General features: G+C 38.5%; 1 protein-coding gene across 1 annotated transcript; it reads right to left on the bottom strand.

Annotated features, from left to right (window-relative positions):
• Positions 1–4,911: 4,911 nt before the first annotated feature.
• On the bottom strand, positions 4,912–6,178 carry LOC123322909 (mitochondrial cardiolipin hydrolase-like). Its single transcript, XM_044910991.1, has one exon. The coding sequence runs from the start codon at positions 5,813–5,815 to the stop codon at positions 5,063–5,065; it is 753 nt and encodes a 250-aa protein (XP_044766926.1). The 5' UTR covers positions 5,816–6,178; the 3' UTR covers positions 4,912–5,062.
• Between the last annotated feature and the right edge of the window lie 17,686 nt (positions 6,179–23,864).

The raw sequence follows: 23,864 nt of genomic DNA, 5'->3' as shown, positions 1-23,864 counted from the left end.
ACTGTCTATCTCTGACAGCCTGTCAACTCATTTCACATGTTTTATTTATTTTTATTTTGTTATCAGAGACCGTTTATTATTTACATTTTTCATTAATATTCTTTGTGAAATTGTGGTAATAGTTATATGAGAAAATCTGTATTGAATAGATGACCAATGCAACACAAATAACCGGGTTGCAATCACTTGCAACACGAGGAGCTAAATGCTCATACCCGTACCGACGTTGCCACGTCTACCTCTCATTCTGAAACTGTCAACTTCGGTACTGAAACTTCAACCAGCTGTCAGATAGACGTCAAAATAAAATTGTGGAGGTTGTGTAGGCAAAAATAACACATAATTTGGAATATTATTTTACTTCTAGTTAAAATACGTACATTGAAATGCATTATTTTTGTTTTTAATTTGATGGTGGTGTTAATCCTAGTGATTCTTTAGCCAACAGTGTTAAATGTGCGTTATTAATGCCAGTAATGGTAATGAAAGTATTCAATATCTTGGGAAAGTCACACAGTATTTTAGCAGGAAGTGAATAATTATGCCATTTTCTCGTTGTGTTGTTGGATGTGGAGGCTGAGGAAACAGTGTTAAGTTTTTTTCCTATTCCGGAAGAAATTTCTATATTTTAGCATAAGAAGCTTCACTTAAATTACTTGACGAGGAGACAACAAAAATGCTATTATTAAGAAAGCTGACTTATACTAGTTTACCTTTTTGGCTCCTGTTTACTTTAGCGCCCACCTTGGATGTTTGTCTTCGATTTTTTCATCAATTTCAATGAATTCGAATGTTGGCATTAAGAGAACTCGATGAGTTAATGATTTCAGTTATTTATACTCATTATATTTATGCTGTTTTTCTTACTAGTTCTATTTTGTATCGATTATATTTTTATACTGTTCCTGGGCAGGAAGACCTGAGTTGTTAGCGCTTGGAAACATTGTTTCAATAAAGTTTATTACTTCTACTATCGTGTTCCTGTGTTATATATACCTATAGTGAATACACCTTTTCAATGAAACGGTGCATCTTTTCAAGAATATTTAATACAACTAAATTACACAAAATTATGTATTTACATTTTGAGAAAATATTCATTCCATCTCTTATTACCCGTACAAACGCTGTAGAAATAAAGGCCAGGAACAATGGTCTACTATGGTGATCCATATGGATCCACGGTTTCACAATCCCCATAGCAGTATTTTATTACAGGTTGGTCATCATTCCTTTATCTGCATATACATCAATTCATCTGTGCTAACCCTTTTGTGAAATACTTTCCTGGAATATTTTGTTCCAAATATTTTATAGAGTAACCTAGGTAAAAGGCCAATTAAAAAGTATTTGTAGGCTGCTACGCTCTGAATGCTTTCGTACATCCGGCTTATCTTCTGGGAATAAAATCCGCCACTTCTTGATTTGTTTTTCAAAATTTCAATAAATTAGGTATTCTGTATTCACTGAAAGAAAATTTATTGTTAATTCAGAAATCTTGGTATATGATGATGATAGTTATCATATCAAAAGTTTAATATCAACTTACTTTTCATATATCTATTTATCTATTACAGATTGCCAAATAAATATTCTTAGAGTTCTAGATGAAGTTAAATACTTTATACCTTGGAACAACGAAAATATTCGTCAAGTGAGGAGTTTTACTTGTAATGACGCTTTTGCTTGCCTCCACAATTTTTGTGAGGCTAGAAGGTTGGAGGGGCCTATAATGGTCCAAATCTTTGTTTTGACCGAGAGGGTCTTTCGACCAGGTTCAGTCTTCCAAGTAATGATTCTAATGTTCTTCAGTTGTTCGAGGAACGTTACAGGACCCTTATGTTGTTATATGTAGATATATCAGTTTAATTTAACGTTCCGCTCAAAACTTCTTGTTGATAGTGTTGTTAATCATGTTGTAAGTGATTGCAACCCTGTTATTTGTGTTGCATTGGTCATCTATTCAATACAGATTTTCTGATATAACTATTACCACAATTTCACAAAAAATATTAATGAAAAATGTAAATAATAAACGGTCTTTGCGTCTTTGATAACAAAATAAAAATAAATAAGACAAGTGAAATGAGTTGACGGGCTGTCAGAGATGAACAGTTGACAGTTTTCAAATGTTCTGTGGCTTAAAAAGTAGACGACAGACGTGGCAACGTCGGTTCGGGTATGAGCATTAACACCACCATCAAATTAAAAACAAAAATAATGCATTTCAATGTACGTATTTTAACTAAAAGTAAAATAATATTCCAAATTATGTGTTATTTTTGCCTACACAACACCTCACAATTTTATTTTGACATCTATCTGACAGCTGGTTGAAGTTTCAGTACCAGAGATATATCTCTGTATTGTAGAGTTCCAGAATTACATCTCGGAGGAAAGAGAGCGAGCAGACTTTGCTCTGATTCGTAGATAGACGTAGATCTGCGCTCTGATTGGACGGTATGACGTAACAGATTAAAAAGATGCGATTCTGGAACGAGCCATCTATAGATATTCTATATCTCTGTTCAGTACCGAAGTTGACAGTTTCAGTATGAGAGGTAGACGTGGCAACGTCGGTACGGGTATGAGCATTTAGCTCCTCGTGGAAAAATAGCTGATTTAGGGTGCGTTCCACTAGGCGCTCACGCCGTTCACAACGATCACGACCACGACCGCCCGAATTACCGTTCCACTAGTGCCCGGCTTCAAAAGCGTATAGGCTAGTGGAACGGTACGTGAGCGACGGTGAACTCGTTTTTGAAAATTCAAATAGCGGAATGAATGCAGAAATCAGTTTTGTATAATTTGATTCTCTTGAGAAAGATGAAGAACCAAACTCTCGCCAAGTTCTTCTTTGATTTAAGCGGTTTAGCTTTCACAACATTGGTACAGTGGGAATCAGAATTTATTTACAAATCTTGTGTTCTTGTTCGTGAGAAAGCAATAGTGTTCAAAGATCTTTGGTAGTGTTGAAGATGGACTCCGATATTTTATAAAATTTACGAGTTGTAGCGGAATTTGATGATAAAATAAATAAATAATAACTTTATTTCAAAGTTCAAATGAAATCGACGTCACGAAATCAACGATAATTCATCCATTTTAAATTTAGCGCCACACGTTCACAAACGACCACTTCGACCAACGGGCAGACATGGGTCGTCATGATTATGGAGAGTAGAGAGAAGGAGAACGATCGCTGCTTTGAGACCACAGATTTTTTGTCCCCTAAAATATGTACCAATAGTAGTAGTTCATGCTTTTGCCAACAGGCGCGCTGGCCATCACGAGAGTGCAAAATTTTGTTTACACAAATCAAATTGTAGTTGGCTCGTTGGCTGAGTGAACTGTTTCCCTGGTGACAGATGATAGGAATATTATTATTGTCGATTTTTGATAAGAGAACAACATATGACCATGGTGAAATGTTGAAGCGTGCGCTAGTATAAGAGTGTTTTGGCATCGGAAAGAAAAGGAGAAGAGATAAAATTTCCGAGAGCATTTTTGAGAGAAAATTGGAAAAAACCTTATCTCAAGAATCAACTCCCAATCAATTTGTGTGTCAAGAGCACTTTTGCGATGAAGATATCAAAAAGATGATGGATTCATTATAAACGAAATCGAAATTGTCATCCCTCGTGAGAAGTTGACTCTTCTGAATTAGAATATTTAACCAATAAAACTACATGGTTCAGAAGTAAATATTCTTGAAGAATTTTGTTGGCATAACATAATATATGGTTTATATCGGTTCTCAGCTGAGTATTGGCAAAAGAATCTACTCTAATACCTAAGTGATAAATCTGAGACTGCTACCTTTTGTTGTCTTGATGTGTACTGCTCCTCACTACGGATTTATATAATTTTGAAGATTAGTAAACCAACTAACATAGCTGCTTTCAATAAACAATGATAAACAAAAGTAGGTACAATTTTTTTGATCAGTGATTTCTTTTGAATTTCATTGATTTCGACTTGCATTTTATTGCATATAATTCAGAGAACTCATATTCAATATAGATTTGAAGAAAGGTATTTGAAAAATCATCAGAAAAACCACGATGACACATAACCTTAAATAAAATGAAGGCTGTTCATTTCAAATTGACGCTTGAATCCCCACTCCTTATCGATACCCGTTGTAATCGCAGCGACACCTATTTTCCCCGTTTTTGGAGACACATTTTTAGTACGGCGATCGTTCTCCTTCTCTCTACTCTCCATAGTCATGATCGAAAACGATGCCGCCATCGATTCGAAGCGGGCGATCGTGATCTTCTAGTGGAACGGCCTTAGGTCGTCGTGAGCGTTGTGAGCGCCTAGTGGAACGCGCCCTTAGAGGTTCGGGAATTCTGTTTCTTCTTCTTTCGCCGCACGTTCGTGTCCGCGTAAAATGCGAAAGACGAATAACCAGACCATAGGCGCGTACTACTCTCGACTCGGAAAACAGATAGGCAATACGAGAAAAAAAGCTTCAGAAATTCGAGATTTTTCCACACGAATGTAAACGCATCCAGCTTCACCCGGGGCCTGTTGCCGTTTCTTATCACTCGAGTCAACAAGTTCCAATCAAAGATATTATCTTTGGTTCCAATAATATCAGCTTCGAGTCTTTCTTATTTTCACTGCCCAACAATTTTTCCCCATGCCAGTTATGTACAGTAAGTTCAAAATGAGGATCTTTCTTTTTTTCTTTTCTACTACTTTTCTCCATACGTCGGACACAGCAGCCGTCTCACTTGAACGCCCCGGGTTGTTTTTGTCATAGCCATAGAGACGTCTTATAGAAATAGAAGGCTGTGGTTATAATCAAAGATTATAGAGTATATCTATCTATAATCTTTGGTTATAATAAAGCAATGGGAGGAGGAAAATATCATTTTGGCTCAATAAGGTGAACATACAAAGTAAAAAGATAACATATTATTCAATACAGAAATATCGGATAGAAATCCTACTATGGATTTTCAGAAAAAACTGTTTTCATTGAAATATAATTGACAGAATAGTGGAAATTTTGATGTTTAACTTTTGTTACATTGTTAAATCCATCTGGCTTCTACATCTTAGCCTCATTTAATATACCCAGGCAAAATCCTGCATTCTCAAGAACGAGTCTATTAAACATCTGAGTGTTATCTTCTTTAAAACTATCCCACATTTTTGAAAAATTTTTCTTGAAATCTTCAACCATTATTCTTTGACTTGTGAATACAACATCTTCATAATTATTACTAAATGCAACATCTGTTAAGTTGAATGAGCCTGTAAGGAGATGGCCTCCTTTCTGTGCACAGTAGTCTTTGACTATATATTTTGTGTGCATGATACTATTTGATTTTTCTTTTGACACATATAATGTGATGAGTATTCCATTCCTCTCCATTTGCTTATAGAGTTGAAGAGAATTTTTATCCATATAAAAATTCGATATAACTCTAACATTCACTCCTCTCTTATGAGCCGCTATCAAAGATTCTATAATACATTTTACATTCAGAGACATGATAGCAACATCTAAGCTTTTTTGTGCTGTATCGATGAAATATAAGAATGGTTCATATACAGATTTCACATTGTAAATATTTAAATTTAACTCCTGAATTCCACACCAACCAATGTGACTCCTTCCTTTAGAGAATGTGACAACACAATTGTGCCTTTTATGATACAAACTTTCCTCATCACAGAAATCTTTCTCTTCTTTATATGTATCGTAGAAATATTTCCATGTTTTGTATGGAAGAATACCTATGGCGGCATAATTAATAAGTCGAAAAGTCTCCCATATCACTTCTTGAATTGTCAACATTTCGACAATAATGCTCTTAACATTAATGATTGAAGCTCTGTACACTTTTTGTTCAACTAAAACGTTATGTTCCTTTTATTCACCATAAACAAAATCTTTAACCACATAAGAGGAACAAGAGATTTTACCAAGAATATTACACATATCTTTGGATTTTACTCGTTCAACTTAGTTCCTGTTGTTGACAGCACACTCCCTCTAATCTGCGGTTGATAAACAGCGTAAAACAAAAAACTAAATATTATTAAGTTTGAAAAAAACAGTTCTACAGTTGTTTGATAAAACGCTACAGTCCGTTTGTTTTAATTTTTAATCATGGAAACTATAACTTAGGTTAGTAGCAAGGAGATAGGCTTTGAACACAGAACACTAATAATGTTCATAAACAAATCGCGAATCCAATCCGTTGAGGGCGCTGCGAAACGTAAACAAACTTTGACGTTTGTCAGTACTCTTGTCGAGATTTGTACGACCTAACAGAGTTTTTCTAGTAAGTCAAGATATTTATAGGAAGTGAATTGATTGATTTAGTTGTTGTTTTGGGGTGTAAGGGGGAAGGAATTTAAAGCCTCTCCTCTCAAATGTCAACCTCACCTACTCGCGGTGCACCCTGTTCTTACGAACGAGGCTCTGTCGACCGAACATGAGCGGTATAACTCTGTTTCCCACAATTACGTAGCCTAAACATTGGCTTGAGCAGGAAATGGCTCTCTGCGTTGCTCAAGTTACGTCTCAGACCTTGCCGTCTCAGGATACCTGTGCCACAAGATAATCTAGTCGTAACCGCAACCAAAGTTGCACTGACAGCGTTACCAGTGCAGCTTTTGAACACCTTCTAACGCAGCTCCTACAAAAAGATGGATCAGTCGAACAGGACAAAATTCGTATCCGGAGGTAAAATACCCTCCCATTCGGATCTCCGGGGGAGGGTGCCTGAGCGGGTGAATCATCGAACCAACACCAATGAAAAGCACATAGCTTTTGCAGCATGGAACGTCAGAACCTTGCTAGACAAACCCAAGGCCGACCGACCAGAGAGGCGTACTGCCCTAACCGCTAAGGAACTGCAACGAACATCCATTGCAATAGTTGCCTTAAGCGAGACACGCTTTTCGGACGAAGGTAGCTTGGTAGAACAAGCGTATACTTTTTTCTGGAAAGGCTTGCCGGAAGGCGAAATCGGACAACATGGCGTAGGCTTTGCCATTAGAAACGACCTGGCCGCCAAACTTACCGAAAATCCAGTTGGTATCTCAGAACGTTTAATGACCCTACGCTTTTCTGCAGCGAATAACACGTTTGTGAACATCATTGCAGTATACGCACCCACTTTGAACTCCTCTAAAATCCCAAAACGGGAACGAATCATTCTCCTTGGAGACTTCAACGCCAGAGTGGGCAGATGTCAAGACTCAGAACTATGGCCGGGAATAATAGGGAAACACGGCACAGACAGCATTAATTCGAATGGAGAACGTCTGCTGGCTCTTTGTGCAGAACACAATCTGTGTATAACGAACACCTATTTTATTACAAGACCCAATTCAAGGGGGACCTGGTGCCACCCGCGCTCAGGGCATTGGCATACCCTCGACTATGTGATCGTGAGAAGGAAAGATCTGAAAGAGGTGTTGGTCACTAAACCCAGAGTAGATCTGGAGTGCTGGACTGATCATAGGCTGGTAATCTCGAGAATAAAAATCTCAATGCACCCAAAATACCAACGCAAGCCAAAGATCTAAGAGAGCGCCTTCAAATATCCAAACTACAAAACCCTTCTACAAAGGACAGATTCACAGCTGCCGTCAAAGATAGCCTAACACAACCGGATTATAACGACGACATTGAGACTCATTGGCTCCGTTTCAAGTCATCCCTTACAAATACAGCGAAAGAAATACTGGGCACAGAACGCTCCCGAAAATCCCCAGGCTGGTTTGCCGACAGCGAAACTCATATCGCACCCCTTTTGGACGCAAAACACAAAGCGATGAAAACCGCAATTAACAAGCCTGGCGATGTTGCAGCCCAAATATGTTTTATAAATATAAAACGCGAGGTCCGTCAAGAAATAAGAAAAATCAAGGATAGCTGGTGGAAAGAAAAAGCTGGGAAATACAAGTTTACGCCGATAACCATGACTACAGGCGTTTTTTCGAAGCTATTAAAACTGTTTACGGTCCAAGCAGAAAAGCTAGCTTTCCTATAAGAGATGCTCATGGAGCTATTCTAACTGATGATAGAAAAATTCTCGAAAGATGGAAGGAGCATTACTCACAGGTCTTGAATCAAAATAACGACTCGGATTTGTCCATTTTAGACCTGCTCCCCGCGTATAGTCCGATGACATCGCTTGATTTGATGACGAAATCTCAATTTCGGAAATCATAAATGCGATTAAAAATATGAAAAATGAATGAAGTCACCTGGTCTAGACGGCATTCCAGCGGAGATATTCAAAGCCTTGGATTAGGACATTGTCAATAGTCTCCTAATACTATTCCGCAAGATCTGGGAACAGGGAGATGTGCCACAAGACTTCAGAGACGCTTTAGTTATCAACCTCTATAAGAACAAAGGCGATACGTCGAATTGCAACAATTACAGGGGCATATCGTTGCTTAATGTGGCCGGTAAAATTCTCTCGAAGATTATGGCTAATCGTCTGGTTCCACTCTTAGAGAAGCTTTTACCTGAATCCCAGTGCGGCTTTCGACCAAATCGAGGTACGGTGGACCTAATTTTTACACTGCGACAGCTACAAGAAAAGGCCCGTGAACAACAATCAAGGATTTATACAGCCTTCATCGATTTAAGTAAGGCATTCGACTCGGTGAATCGGAGAGCGCTATGGAAAATCATGGCATGTCTTGGAGTACCCGAAAAATTCCTAGCAGTGTGTAAAAGCCTTCATACCAACAACACCGCTAGAATACAGCATAATGGCTCTACAACCGACCATTTCTCAACCAACTCTGGAATAAAACAAGGCTGCGTATTAGCTCCTTTACTGTTCAATATTTTCGCCATAGCTGTATCGATAATTGCTGACATGAGCATGCCCGTAAGAGGTGTTGGGATAAGATTCAGATTTGATGGAGGCCTGTTTAACCTGAAGCGCCTCAGACCAAAAACCCGTACCAAGTGTATCACGGAACTTCAATATGCAGACGACTGTTCACTCATCGCTAGCAGCTCAGAGGATCTACAGATAATGATGGACACCTATAAACATATATACGAAGCTTTAGGCCTTAGACCCAATATTGTAACGTTTTCTTCGCTTGATTAAAACGTCCAACTGATTAAAATTATTTATTTACACTTAATACACTTATAACTCACAAATTAACTATTAAACTACTATTTATTTCCACTCTTGTTTATTTCCACGAGTCGCTTGCACTGTAACTGTACTTGTATTGGCCTACCTGCTCCTCCGCTGGGCTTATATAGGCGCCGGAAACATTCAGGTACCTTCGCGGTTATTCTGGAAGCTCTCGACCGCTCTGGTTCTCGAAAGGTCCGACCGCAAGGGCCGGATTGGTTACAATATTGACAAGACCAAAATCCTGGTAAGTCCGCCAGAAAGCCTTCAAACAGATATCAGCCTGGACAATGAAACTCTAGAACAGGTCAAGCTGTTCAAATACTTGGGAAGCTTCATAAATACTAGGAGTAACCTTGACACGGAAATACACAACCGTATCAATTCGGCATCACGGGCATTCTGGAAGCTGAAGGACAGAGTGTTTCAAAATCACGACCTCAATCTGAAGACCAAGACAGTTGTTTACAGAGCAGTGGTCCTCCCAACGCTTCTTTACGGAAGCGAAAGCTGGACGCCCTACAAGCGACATATTAAACAGCTTGAACAAACGCATCAACGTCATCTAAGACAGATAATGCACATCAGATGGTTCCACAAAGTTTAGAATGCAGAAGTCTTGCAACGCGCGAGTTGTACAACAATTGAGACTCAAGTAACGAGGGCCCGACTCAGATGGAGCGGCCACATTCTGAGGATGCAAGACACAAGACTCCCCAAAATTGCTCTATATGGCGAATTCACTGAGGGAGCCCGGAAACCAGGAGGCCAGTATAAGCGGTTTAAGGATACAATTCATCAATCCCTAAAATCAGTTAATGTCAATCATAACTGGGAACAACTAGCGTTAGACAGGTCACAGTGGAGGTCTTTGGTACACAGTTATAATGGAGAATTGAGAAGGATACAGCGGCGGCCAGATCTGGTTGGTGACTATCCATGCCCTGAGTGTGGAAGGATCTGCAGGTCACGCGTTGGGTCTCTTTAGTCACAGAGCAGGAGGGCACACAGTCGCAACTAGCACTAAGAAATTACAAGTCTGTTCGAATTTTTTTTTTCTTGTTTTTGTAGATTTATTCCCGGTAACGGGACACAGCAATGAATGGATGATTTAGTTTCGTAAAGAAAGATCAACATCCTTTTGAAATACTTCATTTGAAAGAGATGAATTGTGGAATAAAATCGAGCGATGATATTGGTGATCCACTGTACCTAGACACAAATTCCTATTATTTCACAGATTCTTTCAAGTAAACCTAGGTTAAGATGTCTAAAACTCTGGTGTATTCACTGATTCGATTTTGTTTTAAATTTCGTGGGGATATGGGATCAGTTTCGTTTTTCCCACTGTAGGTAGCGCTGTTTAGAATTTGACAGAGCATTGTCAATTGTTATTTGAAGGGTACAGGGAAAAAACCATCGATGTCAATTTTCCTTAGAGCTGAGAAAAACGTGTTTTGAACTTCACAATCCGTTCATATTATTTGGAATATGACAAATTATATACTATTGTTCTCGACATTAACATCATTAATATTATTACACATAAACTGTTTTATATGAAATGACTTAGAGATTTTTCTTTCGTATATTGATCGACATCGTTAGTTCTTTCTCTGCGCGGTAAATCTTCGGAAGCGATTTAACGTATGACTGAGATAGTTTCAATACATATACCATAATATACTACTTTTCATTCTGAATTGAATGGTGTGTCTAACTCATTTTCATTTTTCGGACTAAAATTGACATCAATGGTTTTTTCCCTGTACCCTTCGTTTGAAAATAATTTGAATACTTTCCAACGACTTACGAATATGTTGTATGTATAAGCGATTATTGGTAAGTGAAAATGTATTAGTTTCGAGAAAGGGATGTAGAACATTCATTTATTCAACATGTCGTTCAGTTTTCTGTATAGACAATCAAGAATTACAGCTAAGAATTCGGTGTTGTTGGAATTTGATGCAGAACCAAATCAGATGAACGAACATTCGGGTGGATATAGCTAAGTTTAATGGTAATTTTAGCAATATTTCAAAAAAACTGTATTGGAAATACGTAATGTGAATTGTGGGCATGTATATTGAGAAACAGTTCTTCAAATATATTGAATTACCCCCCTTATTAATTCAATTTGTGAAACGGAAATTATCTTGAAGAAGAATAGTAAATACTTGTATTTTCAACGAAAATTGAACTGTAAGTGACAAATATTCCTTAATGGTTCTTCTAGACTATTCGCAAAGTTTAACGAAGTTGAACGAATACGATAGTGTATAGAGGCCATTGAACTTTAGTTCAATGATAGAGGCACTTCGGTTTACCTTGTCAAACTTTACTTCTACTTACTTCTGAACTTCGCCAAACCAGGCCCGGATCTAGGGGGGGGCAAGCGGGGCGCTTGCCCCGGGCGCCAGCTTAAGGGGGCGCCAAAATCAACCAGAGGTTAAAAAAATTTTATTTTTGATTTTCTCGGAAAATATTAATTTCCTAGTGCTAAAATGGAAACTGTAGAATGGAAACATGATAAACCAACACTATGCCTAAAATCTTTAAAATCAATGAGGGATCAATTAACTGCATATTATTCAGTCATCTACGAATGACCGCCACACTTGGGTGAAATAGGTTGAAAGATCTGATATGTCTACACTGCGTCGCAAGCAGTAATTTCTTTGCCTGGGGAATTACCGACTCATCCCCATCTCATCTGGAACTAAGGGCCAAAATTTCCGATTTTCTATAGACCATTACTTAAAAATTAATCCACTGAGCATAATTCTGTTTGCATATTCGTAATCTATGCCCACGATTTAGTAAAAACACCAATTTTGGTGGAAATCGGTAAGATCGATAATTTTTCAAAGATGTACCGAGTTTTTCAAATGGCACACCCTGTATATTTCTCTATATTTGGCTAGCTCGTTTTCCCCTGATTTCTAATATATAACATATGTATGGTCTCTTTCTTTTATTCTGAGTACCACAGAGGCAAGCTCAGTAATCAGTTTTCAAGTGGTAGGCGTGCTGAAAGTGAATAGCAGGTCTTTTTTCAGCACGATTTTGGAAAAGTACTACTTTCCCGTCAATGCGTGTGGAAAGTAATACTTTCGAAACGCTAGTAGGAAAAAGGCATTTCGAATTATCGCAGCCTACCACTTGAAAACTGATTACTGAGCTTGGCAGGTGGTTTTTACAATTTGAATCTGTGGTACTCAGAATAAAAGAGACAGAGCATATGTACATATGTTAAACAAGGTGTACCAAGTTCTAGGGCCTATTACACGTTTCTGGAAAACTGGACCTATTTGAAATTGAAGTAGATAATGTCGAACAATATCATAATCCCAATTTTCAGATTTCAAATAGGTCCAGTTCTCCTGAAACGTCTAATAGGCCTTCGAACTTGGTACACCCTGTATATTCAAAATCAGGGGAAAAGGAGCTAGCCAAATATTCAGAAATATACAGGGTGTGCCATTTGACAAAATTAGGTCCGTTACTTTCACCTTCGAATAAATTTTATTCAATGTGAATAAGTATCTGTCAAATGATTTCCTATCTGAAGGATACCTTATTTCGGTGCTTTCAGATGATTTTATTTGAGGAATAACAATTCTATGAAAACACTGTATACTACTTTTCACTGATTATACATATAATACACCGCATTGTAGAAATTGTCATAATTCCATCTAGAAAGCAGATATTTCGTGAAAATCACACAAAGAATAACCATACATCAAGCATCTAAAAAATTCAACCAATAATGACGTACGGACATTCGATCTATGACAATAAACTCTTATTATTAAGTTTCAATGACATTTTTATTCCATGAATAACACTATCTGAAAGTGAAAAGACTGCATTTTTACTTATCCTAAGAATAAGACTTATCTATCGAATAAATTTAGTTATTCGCACGTAAAAGTACTGGGCCTTAATGGAACAATGGGAAAAAAATAACTTTCGATGGAACAATGGGAAAAAAATTAGAGGGATTTTTTTCCCAAAGTACACACCTTAAGAAAAATCTAATTGCATATTCGTAATCTATACGACCTCAAATTAGTGAAAAAAATAACTCGGGTTGGAAGCGATGACGAAATATGCAATTAGATTTTTCCTACGAACCTTAGAAGGGGGGGGGGGGCGTCATCATGAATTTTTGCCCCGGTCAGAAAAAAACGTAGATCCGGGCCTGCGCCAAACTTTATAGAGTACTTCGCCAAACTTTATACAGGATCTTTCACGAGGAACCTCACCAATATTTATACGGGAAACTACTGAACGTATTTTCATGAAATTCAGCACTTATGAGTATTTCACGATGCTGATGAAATCTAAAATATTTTCAAGGCATGAGCACCTCCGGTTTTTCCGGAAATGACGTCAACTTCCGTTTTTGAAATTAGAACACCATTTTTTTATTGCAGAAATAGATTCCTTAGAAAAGTTCAAGTTATTTTGATGTAACATTTTTCAGTTTTGGTTGGAAAATTCTCTCTGAGCGGGAAAATTCGAAAAAAAATCGATAATAGAGCTCCGCTGAAACAAGAATAACTTCAAGTTTTTTGGATGGAAAATTTTCATTTTTGGGATTTTTCAAGATGTAAGATTGATGTATCCACTTTAAAAATCGAAATCGCGATTCATGATACAGGGGGTGAAAAAATCGCTTTCAAAGTTAGGGATGACAAAATCGTGAAAAATCAATTTTTTCAAATTAGAACCCCATTTTTTTATGGCAGATATTGAATCTACGTTAAAAAATAATGTGAGTGTATCCATCACACCCTTGCCCTAAAGTGGATATTTTCTGAGTTATTCACAAAAAACTGTTTTTCGTCTTGAATTTTCAGCTATTTCTTTTCCCTTCACGCCAAAAAGATGAAATTTTCAGGAACTGTTATTTGAACCATGCTGTAGATTTTTCACCCCTTCTTGAAACCGACTTCAAGTTACTATTAGGAGAACCATGGCAAACACTCGCAGTTATAACTAGAGAAGATGCTCAAAGTTTTGACCGTTAATTTCTAGACATTTATTTATACGTCTCAGGAATGCTTCGTCCGTTGAGTTTCAAAACTATGAATCTAAAAATCTAAACAAACCTGAACGCATTCCTGACTCGTTCTATGCAGTCCTCTTTATCAGTCAGGGGAGTTGAGTAGACAATATTTTTTATCCTACCCCAAACATAATAGTCTAAAGGAGTTAAATCGGGAGAACGTGGTGGCCAAAGATGTGGACCATTGTTCGCCAACCATCGATCTTCAAATAGCCTGTAGAGGATATTTGACACATTGAGTGAATTGTGTGGAGGCGCGCCATCTTGTTGATACCATAAGTCATTATGGTTCTGTACTAGCGGCTCAATTATTTGAGTCAATATGTCAGAATATCTATCTCCTAAGGTAGAACATTCTTTAAATAATGCAAACATGTATAGTGTTCTATCTTACTAGTTAAAGTCCCATCATAAATGTGAACATCGAGAATTGCATTATTTTTGATGGCGCAAAAAACATTGAAACTCCAGGTCTCTTGAAAGTTCCATTGTCTGAAGTGGTGGTTGTTCTCTTCATCCCAATAATGACTGTTATGCCTATTGAAAGAACCATTCTTTGTGAATTTAGATTCATCTGTCCAAATTATACAGTCCAAAAAGTTTTCATTCTCTTGAAATCGAATCATCATAGCTTCGCAAAACTCTGTTCTCCTGACGAAATCAGTTTCCTTCAAATGCTGTTTTTTTAATATTCTCCAAACACTCGATTGAGATAATCCCAGATCGATCTCGGCATCTTTGAGAGAATTTTGAGGATTCACACGAAAATATGCAAGAACTGTAATTTCGTTGTTCTCATAATCTACTACACTTTTTTCTCTGTGTATAGTTTTCTCAACGAAAGATCCGACATTTCTCAAGTTTGTCATGGTTCTGTTAATGGTATCTCTCGTTGGTCTGGGTCGGTCAGGAAACCTCTCAATGAACAGTCGAATCGTTCTATCTACAACTTTATTACATTCTCCATGAAGTAGAATGAGATTTAAATGATCTTCATTGGTAAAATTAGGCATAGTGATCGATTTTATAACTTAATACGAATTATCACCAAATTAATAGTAAATACAAAACGCTACTGAATAAAGAGGAATTTGGCAGATGTAATTAATGATATCTATCATTAAAAAAAAAAGAATGTAAAACATGGTAAGTTTTTGCATATGGTTCATAAGGAATTATTTATTTATCACTGGAGAGAAAACCGATGGCCGATTAGTTGAAATAAAGAGGTTTCCGATACAAATTCGAATCAAAATTCGCCATCTATTTAGGAACAACCTGTAACTTTTTTCTCTTGCATATTAGGGTAGTAAAATCTAAAACATGGTTTAAGTAACACTTCCTGAAAATTTCATCTTTTTGGCGTGAAGGGAAAAGAAATAGCTGAAAATTCAAGACGAAAAACAGTTTTTTGTGAATAACTCAGAAAATATCCACTTTAGGGCAAGGGTGTGATGCATACACTCACATTATTTTTTAACGTAGATTCAAAATCTGCCATAAAAAATGGGGTTCTAATTCGAAAAAATTGATTTTTCACGATTTTGTCATCCCTAACTTTGAAAGCGATTTTTTCACCCCCTGTATCATGAATCGCGATTTCGATTTTTAAAGTGGATACATCAATCTTACATCTTGAAAAATCCCAAAAATGAAAATTTCCCATCCAAAAACCTCGAAGTTATTCTTGTTTCAGCGGAGCTCTATTTTCGATTTTTTTTTCGAATTTTCCCGCTCAGCAGTGACGGCTCGTGCCCATAAGGTGTGGGTCGGCCAGACCCAGGATATACAGGGGAATATCCTGAAATAAAATTAATATCTATTTTTTCAACCAATAACTGAAAATGAAAACGCGGAATCCCACCATAATCTCTGTTTTTCTAAAATTAAATATTGATATATTTTTTGTCGATTAAGTTTCTGAAGATAAGTTGGATAGGGTTGCGGCTAAGGGATGGAAAAAATATTCAATTTTATTTCCCAAAAATAAATGCAATGCAGAAATGACATGTTTTTCAGCATCTTGATGTTAAGTTATTGGTTGAGAAACTACTCATTGATAGAAGAAGAAGGTAATTGAAAAGCAATTGGTGGGTTTCAGTGTCTTCATTTTGAGTGGTTGATTAATATTGAAGAAATATTAATTTTATTCCAGACTTATGCCCCATCCTGTAGATATAGTCTGATTTATTTTTATACAACAGTGTATAAAAGTTTCGTTTTCAATGCGATATAAAGGCTTGTTTTTGGAGAAAGAATGTACTATACTTCTTTGTTTTTGCACAGCTTTTGAATAATAGTTTTATTCTTCTTCGGTGTCTCTCTGTAAATACCGATAACAAATTTATTACAACACAAAACGTCAATACGAATCAAAATTTTAAGTTCACTGAAATACATCTACAATTTTGATTTTAAGTGAAAATGTAGTAATTTTTCCTTTCTTTATTTCACCATTCTTCCTTCTACTGTCACATGATCTTGTGACAGGATGCAAAGTTTGTTTCGATTTGCTACTACTCCAATTATTCAACAATTAAAGAAATTTAGAATCCACTCAGATTGTCAAAATTCACGAAATGAATCGAAGAAAACTGATAAACACGTGCACCCCTTTCTCTTATTCTACGACACTGACCTAATTCAATTCATAATATGGGAACAGCGAACAGCGATGCGGTTGCGATTCTTCTTTCGGAATACCCTTTTTCTAAAATTAACTATTCATTTAATAATAAAAAATCTAACTATAATTAGGGATATATTATACTTTCATTGACTAAAACTACTCTTAAAAGGTGCGAATACGCTCTTTTCTAAAATAGACATAATGGTCGCATTCAGCGGACGAAACAGTTGCGCAACTGTTACCAAACGCTAGCGGAAACGTTCGGTGAAATATGCGCTACATTCTCAACACGTTCTGGAGCGGACGCCATTTTTGGGAGCGGATTTGATTTGTGCTAGGTAGCGGTAGCGAAAAGGAGCGAAAGTTGTTCTTGCACTGAGTAGTTGTTATTTAGTGTGGAAGATGTACGAATTTGAGTTTGTTGATGAAAATGAAATGGAAATTGATGGTTAGAAATATAGAAGGATGTTGAATTTTCCATTTTTATATACAGGTTGGTAAGTAGATGAACCGCAATGGATACAGAGTACACCTAGTAAGTAATTTTTCACACAAAAAAATTGACTTAACTAGCACAAGTTTAACGAAACTTAAAAAATCCGTTTATTTACGTCTTTCCTTCAGACTTCTCAACCAATCAGCTGATCGTGACAGCTCGTTGGACTGCCTTATCCTATCTCGGCTTGCCAGCGGACGTTCAACAACTTCAACATGTTCCCGACCGCTACCGCTACAGATGGGTAGCAGAAACGCTTTGCGCACCGTCCGCTGAATGCGACCAATATTTAATGATTAACTATTCATTTGATAATATAATATCTTAGAATAGACAATGAGGAAATCTAGAAATATGACAACTAAACGACCAAACCATAGCAAGGTAGGCCCAACTCGTGCTGGCCGACCGTGTATGTATCTAGCAGCGACGTAATACGATGTTCAACTTGGTGATAACTGCGTGCGACGTAGGTGCTGTATAGTACAATAACTTGAAGCGTTTCACTAGGCTACTGCCGGGCGCCGGCTGGCCGACCTAGCGTGTAGCGTGTTTATCGTAAGGAAAGAGAACTTCGAAATAAACTAACTCAGGGCGACAGGGGCGTCACGTTGATCGAAATAAGTTGTCGTACGTATTACTAGGGAATTAATCGAGAATTTAATATCGAAATTAATCATTTGGAATAAGTTTTGAAGAATAAAATAATTATAATTATTTTCCATTTCTCGATTATTTTTGGGTCGGCCCGGCCGACCCTGCATACCCAGACGAGCCGTCATTGCCGCTCAGAGAGAATTTTCCAACCAAAACTGAAAAATGTTACATCAAAATAACTTGAAATTTTCTAAGGAATCTATTTCTGCAATAAAAAAATGGTGTTCTAATTTGAAAAACGGAAGTTGACGTCATTTCCGGAAAAACCGGAGGTGCTCATGCCTTGAAAATATTTTAGATTTCATCAGCATCGTGAAATACTAATAAGTGCTGAATTTCATGAAAATACGTTCAGTAGTTTCCCGTATAAATATGGGTGAGGTTCCTCGTGAAAGACCCTGTATAGAGTACTTCGCCGAGGAACTTCGCGAGTAGTGTAGAGACATAAGAGCTGACAAAATGGGCCAGTTCATATTTTGAATTCGTTGACCGATGTTCGATATCAACGCAAAACAAAATAAAACAAGAGAGTATCATTGGACTTCCTTTGGTAGAACAAGGATAGACCGAAACAAATAACATGGTGACGCCGGCGCCGCCACGAAACTGATCCCATATCCCCGATTTACTGAAATCTTGATGCATGCAAAAAGTGACAAGTGCACACACCAGTGTGCATAATGCTGAGGTAGCAAGCATATACTGAGTTATTGAAGGAGGTAGAAACTACACATCTTCAAGTTTATGTGGAAGTTTCAAAGTTTATATTTAAAATATTTCAATTCCATGTTATGATATAGGTATATTCCTCATACTCAAATCTCAATAGCCATAAATTCATTCATTCATTGCTGTATCCCGTTGCGGGAATGAATCTACAAAAAGACCAAAAACGGAAAAAAAAAAGAAAAGAAAAAAGTGCGAACAGACTTATAATTTTACAGGGCTAATTGCGACTTTGTGCTCTCCTGTGATTGTAGAAACCCAGCCGTGAACTACAGATCCTACCACACTCCGGGCATGGATAGTCACCAACCAGATCTGGCCGCCGCTGTATCCTTCTCGAGTCTCCATTATAACTGTACCAAAGACCTCCACTGTGACCTGTCTATCGCTAGTTGTTCCTACAGTGACTTCATATACCATATGGTAAATAAAGTCAGTGTAGTTGTTCCCAGTTATGATTGGCATTAACTAATTTTAGGGATTGATGTATTGTATTGTAACGTTTTCTTCGCTTGATTAAAACGTCCAACTTATTAAAATTATTTATTTACACTTGATACACTTATAACTCACAAACTAACTATTACACTACTATTTATTTCCACTCTTCTTTATTTCCACTAGTCGCCCGCACTGTAACTGTACTTGTACTTCGTACTTGCCTACCTGCTCCTCCGCTGGGCTTATATAGGCGCCGGAAACATTCAGGTACCTTCGCGAACCTTTCTGGAAGCTCTCGACCGCTCTGGTTCTCGAAAGGTCCGACCGCAACGGCCGGACTGGTTACACTGTCCCCTCCTTAAGCCTGTTCTGTCCCAGAACAGATTTAGTGAATTCCTCCGAGGACCGTGGCGAAACCTGCACTCATCACCATTCCTACAGTAGCCATTCTGATGGAAGTAGCACTTCACAGTTTTTCCAGGCTCCCTGGCCTGCTTTGGGTTGGAACTGCACACCAGGATCCGTATACCAGTCCCCTGAAATACCACCTCCAGCATGCTTCGCACAACTCGCCAATTTAGCTGGTCCAATCCACAACCGAGCTTGGGAACAGCTAATTTCCTAACCCCAAAGCGTTGAAGGTCTTCTTTCAAGCTATGCAGTGCCGTCCATAGATTCTGATAGGTTGGCTTCTGATAGGAATGTTGCTTTGTGACTAAGTTATAAAAGAACCGACCTTCAGCCTTCAATTTCAAAACTTTTCCGATTCTTGGCTGCTGTCGCAATAGTTGTTCCTGACGTCCAAATTTATTTCTGAATACTCTGGCTATTCCTTTGCTCATACGAAGGTCCTCTGCTACGCAATGAGCGAGAGAGTATTCCTCAGACACGGTAAAGAGATCTTGATGTGCTTCCTGTGTAACGCCGAACCGTGCAACGCGTGTCTCACCAAAACAATCCATAAACTTCTGGTAATCGCTGCTTCCTTGCATCGGGGCTTCCACAAGACGTACCTCTTCTTTGTCCTGCGCGTACGGGGCTAATCGGTTGAAATGGACAACCTTTGGTTTTCCTCTGGGGAGCTTCCTTATCCGGTAAACTACATCATTTATCCTCTTGATTATTTCATACGGTCCCTCCCACTGTCTCTGCAGCTTTGGTGAAAAACCTTTCCTCCTTTGTGGATTATGTAGCCACACCAGATCTCCAGTGGTGAATCCACCTTCAATAGCCTTGATGTCGTAGCGCATTTTCATTCGGTCACTTGCTTGCTGCATTTGATTGCGTACCTTGTCATGAATGTAATCCAGCTTGTTCCATTTACTAACGTAGTCCTCCCTAGCTACGTCTTCTCCAGGCTTACATCCAAACTCTAAGTCGCAAGGCAGTCTTATTTCTCGGCCGAACATTATACTGGATGGAGTTTCCTTGGTAGATTCTTGAACCGAAGATCTATATGCCATGGTGAATAGATGTAAATATTCATCCCAATCCCGCTGGTGATCAGACACTACTTTGGCTAGATGTTTTCCCATGGTCCGATTCATTCGTTCGACCATGCCGTCTGATTGTGGATGAAGAGGTGTAGTCCTTGTTTTGTGAATTCCCAATTTGCTGCATACTTCTTGGAATAACTTCGATTCAAAATTTCGGCCTTGATCACAATGCAGCTCCAGAGGTATTCCAAATCTGCAGAAGAATTCTCTGACCAATTTATCAGCTACCGTACTTGCCTCTTGATTAGGAATACCGTAGGCTTCCACCCATTTCGTGAAATAGTCCATCGCTACCAAAATGTACTTGTTTCCATGGTCTGTTTCGGGAAAGGGGCCAGCGATGTCGATAGCTACTCGTTCCATGGGATATCCGACGTTATATTGCTTCATTGGTGCTTTTCCTCTACCATAAGGTCCGTTAGCAGCAGCGCAAACCTTGCATCTTCTACACCAATCTTTAACGTCTCTCTTACAATTTGACCAATAAAATCGCTGCCTGACTTTTTCCAATGTCTTGGTTATCCCGAAATGTCCACCTGAAGTTCCGTTATGTAGTCTGGTCAGAATGTCTGTCACACGGCTCTTCGGCACAATTAACTGAAGTCTCTGCTCAGTTCCATCTTCATTTTCCCAACAACGTTTCAGAAGACCTCCATCAATTTTCAGCGTTTCCCATTGTGCCCAATACGACTTTATATTCTGACTCAGTCTGGATACTTCTTCCCAAGTAGGTCGTCTACCGCTCTTCTTCCAACTCAGGATTTCTTTCAAGTGGTTATCTTCCTCTTGTGCTCTTTGAATTTCCTCAGGTAGCCAGTCGTCTTCGATAACGGTGGTCCGCCTCAAGTCGATCTTTTCTTTCAAGCGCGAACAATGGCTGGAATTCTGGGCACACTCAATGGTTTTGGTCGAGCCATTGTCTACCACAGCGACTCCTTTTATTTTCCCAGCTGTAGCCCTTTCAAATTCTTGACGATTTTGCTTGAAATGCTTCCTTTTGTTGCAATTCCAGCACACAGCATCCTTTTTCCTAGCAAGTAATATTCTGCGGACTTTTTCTCTGACAATGTCCTGAATAGATCGGTCTGATTCTTGGACTTGTCTAACACGAAGGTGTCCTCTATGCGACGCTTGCTCCGCTGCCTCAATTTCCAAAGCCTGGGCTAAGGCATCATCAATGGTTCTAGGGCGTGCTAGTCTCAGGGCTTGTTGTATTTCACTATCCTTTATCCCATCCACGAATGTCTGGATTGATAGCTGTTCCAGAAAGCTATCTGGAGCAGATGGATAAGCCAGCCTGACTAATCTCGCCACATCAGCTTCAAACTCCAGGAGATTTTCCCCTGTTTTCTGCACTCGGTTCTTTATTTGTGCATGGTATACTTGTTGTAAATGAGCATCACCATATCTCATCTGAAGTTTCGATGTAAGAACTTCGTAACAGGCTTGTTGACTCTCTGGGATCGTCTGCAGAATGTTGAGTGCCTCTCCTCGTAGAGCTATTATTAATGCCGTGGCTTTTTCGTTATCGTTCCAATTGTTCGCCAGCGCAGCAGCTTCAAACTGTTTTTGATATGTCGACCAGGGTATTTTTCCATCAAAAGTTGGAGGCTTGATCTTCATTCTACTACCTTCGCCGTCATTTTCCGCTTTCGCTGTGCTGTAGGGTGTTGAAACCAGAATATTTGTTCTGTTTGACATTCTTTTCAAGGAATCTATGAACTTGGAATGATGTTCAATTATTCCTGCCATTTCTTCAAACTTTCCGTTAACCTTGTCAAACTTTTCATCAACTTCGTCAAATTTTCCACTCACTATATCGAATCTCTCGTCCACTTTATCGAATTTTTCATTTATGATTTCCAGTTTCTCATCCAATTTGTCTGTAAGTTGACTCACCACATCATTACAATTTTCCCTAATCTGGTCCATTTTCTCATTTAATTTCTCATCAATTTTCTCATTCAATCTTCTAGAATTTTCTTCCAATTGTTCATTTAACTTACAAGAGTTCTCGTCCATTTTCTCATTCAATTTTCGAGAATTTTCTTCATTTTGGACCATTTGTTCATTCAACTTACAAGAATTCTCGTCCATTTTCTCATTTAATTTTCTCAAAAAGTCCATTACCGCTTGAGTCTCCATCGCGTTCTGCAGTCTTGTGGTCACTGGCATGAACTCCAAATATCCAAAATTATTTATTTAATTCGAGCGATGTTGAACCGCACACTTGACACCAATGTAACGTTTTCTTCGCTTGATTAAAACGTCCAACTTATTAAAATTATTTATTTACACTTAATACACTTATAACTCACAAACTAACACTACTATTTATTTCCACTCTTGTTTATTTCCACTAGTCGCCCGCACTGTAACTGTACTTGTACTTCGTACTTGCCTACCTGCTCCTCCGCTGGGCTTATATAGGCGCCGGAAACATTCAGGTACCTTCGCGAACCTTTCTGGAAGCTCTCGACCGCTCTGGTTCTCGAAAGGTCCGACCGCAAGGGCCGGACTGGTTACAGTATCCTTAAACCGCTTATACTAGCCTCCTGGTTTCCGGGCTCCCTCAGTGAATTCGCCATATAGAGCTATTTTGGGGAGTCTTGTGTCTTGCGTCCTCAGAATGTGGCCGCTCCTTCTGAGTCGGGCCCTCGTTACTTGAGTCTCAATTGTTGTACAACCTGCGCGTTGCAAGACTTCTACATTCGAAACTTTGTGGAACCATCTGATGTGCATTATCCGTCTTAGATGACGTTGTTTCGTTTATTCAAGCTGTTTAATATGTAGCCTGTAGGGCGTCCAGCTTTCGCTTCCGTAAAGAAGCTGTCTTGGTCTTCAGATTGAGGCCGTGATTTTGAAACACTCTGTCCTTGAGCTTCCAGAATGCCCTTGATGCCGAATTGATACGGTTTTGTATTTCCGTGTCTAGGTTAGCCCTACTATTTATGAAGCTTCCCAAGTATTTGAACTGCTCGACCTGTTCTAGAGTTTCTCCAGGCTGATATCTGTTTGAAGGCTTTCTGGCGGACTTACCAGAATTTTGGTTTTGTCGATATTGAGTCTAAGGCCTAAAGCTTCGTATTTATGTTTATAGGTGTCCATCATTATCTGTAGATCCTCTGAGCTGCTAGCGATGAGTGAACAGTCGTCTGCATATTGAAGTTCCGTGATAAACTTGGTACGGGTTTTTGCT

The sequence above is a fragment of the Coccinella septempunctata genome, chromosome 1 (assembly GCF_907165205.1).
Source record: "Coccinella septempunctata chromosome 1, icCocSept1.1, whole genome shotgun sequence".
Lineage (NCBI taxonomy): Eukaryota > Metazoa > Arthropoda > Insecta > Coleoptera > Coccinellidae > Coccinella > Coccinella septempunctata.
The sequence above is the reverse complement of the archived record's forward strand: the minus strand, read 5'-3'. Positions and strand labels throughout refer to the sequence as shown.

Excerpts from the sequence above, each read along its gene's own strand:
- LOC123322909 (XM_044910991.1), bottom strand. The coding sequence starts at position 5,815 with ATGTTGACAATTCAAGAAGTGATATGGGAGACTTTTCGACTTATTAAT.